This window comes from Wolffia australiana, chromosome 15, assembly GCF_029677425.1.
Source record: "Wolffia australiana isolate 7733 chromosome 15, ASM2967742v1".
NCBI lineage: Eukaryota > Viridiplantae > Streptophyta > Magnoliopsida > Alismatales > Araceae > Wolffia > Wolffia australiana.
The window spans coordinates 12788786-12790441 of record NC_135849.1 but is presented as its reverse complement, the minus strand read 5'-3'; the positions used below and the strand labels follow the sequence as shown (position 1 = coordinate 12790441).

General features: G+C 47.7%; 1 protein-coding gene across 1 annotated transcript; it reads left to right on the top strand.

Moving 5' to 3' along the window:
- The first annotated feature begins 280 nt into the window (after positions 1-280).
- On the top strand, positions 281-1418 carry LOC144712750 (putative xyloglucan endotransglucosylase/hydrolase protein 25). The gene is made up of 3 exons (XM_078587048.1): positions 281-575; positions 660-853; positions 926-1418. The coding sequence occupies exons 1-3, from the start codon at positions 312-314 to the stop codon at positions 1305-1307; spliced, it is 840 nt and encodes a 279-aa protein (XP_078443174.1). The 5' UTR covers positions 281-311; the 3' UTR covers positions 1308-1418.
- The last annotated feature ends 238 nt before the right edge of the window (positions 1419-1656 follow it).

The following is a 1656-nucleotide window of genomic DNA, read 5'->3' as shown; positions in this document are numbered from 1 at the left end:
AGCTGTATGGAGTTTGGCGCTGCTTCTACTCTGGGGCATCGGTCCCAGTCGGACAGCTCAATAACAGCAATTTGCCGCCTGCTCGGTCAAGACCCGGACGAACAGTCACAGTTCCCCTGGTATTGAAACCTCCGCGCGGACGCAAAGTTTAGCGGATAGATAGAAAATGAGTAGTATCCTCGTCGTTGGGACCCATCCTGGCTGTAAGAGCTTCACCGGGGTATCGGCTCTTCCGTGTTCGCGCGTCCAATAAACCCCTATAAAAACGTTGATTACGGAGATCAAAGTCGCATTAAACTCAAACATCGACGATGGCGAAGACAAACGTGGTCTCCCCTCTTCTTCTCTTCTCCTTGTTCTGCGCCGCGTCCGCTGGGAATTTCTTTCAGGATATTGATATTACATGGGGAAATGGCCGGACAAAGATCCTCAACGGGGGTCAGCTCGTCACCTTGTCCATGGACCAGGTTTCAGGCTCTGGCTTCCAGTCACGGAATGAATACCTATTCGGGAAGATCGACATGCAGATTAAGCTCGTCCCGGGCAACTCAGCAGGAACCGTCACTACTTTCTACGTGAGTTTCTTCCTTCTCAGGCTGCCTTTACGTTCTTCTTAAAGCCAAGGCCGTCGTTCCTGACGGATTGGATGTATGGTGCAGCTATCGTCGCAGGGCTCAACCCACGACGAGATCGACTTCGAATTCCTGGGGAATCTCAGCGGCCAACCCTACACGCTTCACACCAACGTGTTCTCTCATGGACAGGGAAATCGGGAACAACAGTTCAGGCTCTGGTTCGATCCCACCGCCGATTTCCACACCTACTCCATCCTATGGAACCCTCAGATTATTATGTAAGTAAACATTATTTTCTTCGCGTTGTAAGAGTGAGAAACCTCTAATCTTGTTTACGGTGATATTTGCAGTATGTACGTTGACGGGACCCCGATTAGATACTTCAAGAATAACGCGGCGAAGGGAATCCCGTATGCGAGCAGTCAACCAATGAGATTGTACTCGACCATCTGGAACGGCGAAGAGTGGGCGACAAGGGGCGGCCTTGTGAAAACAGATTGGTCCAAAGCGCCTTTCGTAGCCACCTTCAGAAACTTCAACGCCAACGCTTGCGTATGGTCCAGTGGAACCTCGCGCTGTCCTTCTGGGATAACTTCATGGTACAACCAGGGATTGGACGCGGCAACACTCCAAAGAATCCAATCGGCGCAAAAGACATACATGATCTCCAACTACTGCACTGACACCACGCGCTTCCCACAGGGATTTCCTCCAGAGTGCAAGCTCACGTAGACGCTGAATAATGGTTAGAATTTCATGGACTATACTATTTTGTGACTATAGTAGTACTCGCTCATGCATTCTTGTGTGATTTGTGAAATAAGATTTGTGTGATTTGTGAAATGTGAAATTTGTGAATCTCGATCTCTCAGATTGGCAGGTCTCAAGTTTTAATCACAAATTTATATATTATTTCGTACCGGAATTATAGTAATTTTATTTATACGCTATTACATGATCTCCAACTACTGCACTGAAATCACGCGCTTCCCACAGGGATTTCCTCCAAAGTGCAAGCTCACGTAGACGCTGAATAATGGTTATAATTTCATGGGCTATACTATTTTGTGTCTATAGTAGT

Excerpts from the sequence above, each read along its gene's own strand:
- LOC144712750 (XM_078587048.1), top strand. The coding sequence starts at position 312 with ATGGCGAAGACAAACGTGGTCTCCCCTCTTCTTCTCTTCTCCTTGTTC. Across the intron at positions 576-659 it reads GAACCGTCACTACTTTCTAC|CTATCGTCGCAGGGCTCAAC; the intron begins GTGAGTTTCTTC and ends TGTATGGTGCAG. Across the intron at positions 854-925 it reads TGGAACCCTCAGATTATTAT|TATGTACGTTGACGGGACCC; the intron begins GTAAGTAAACAT and ends TGATATTTGCAG.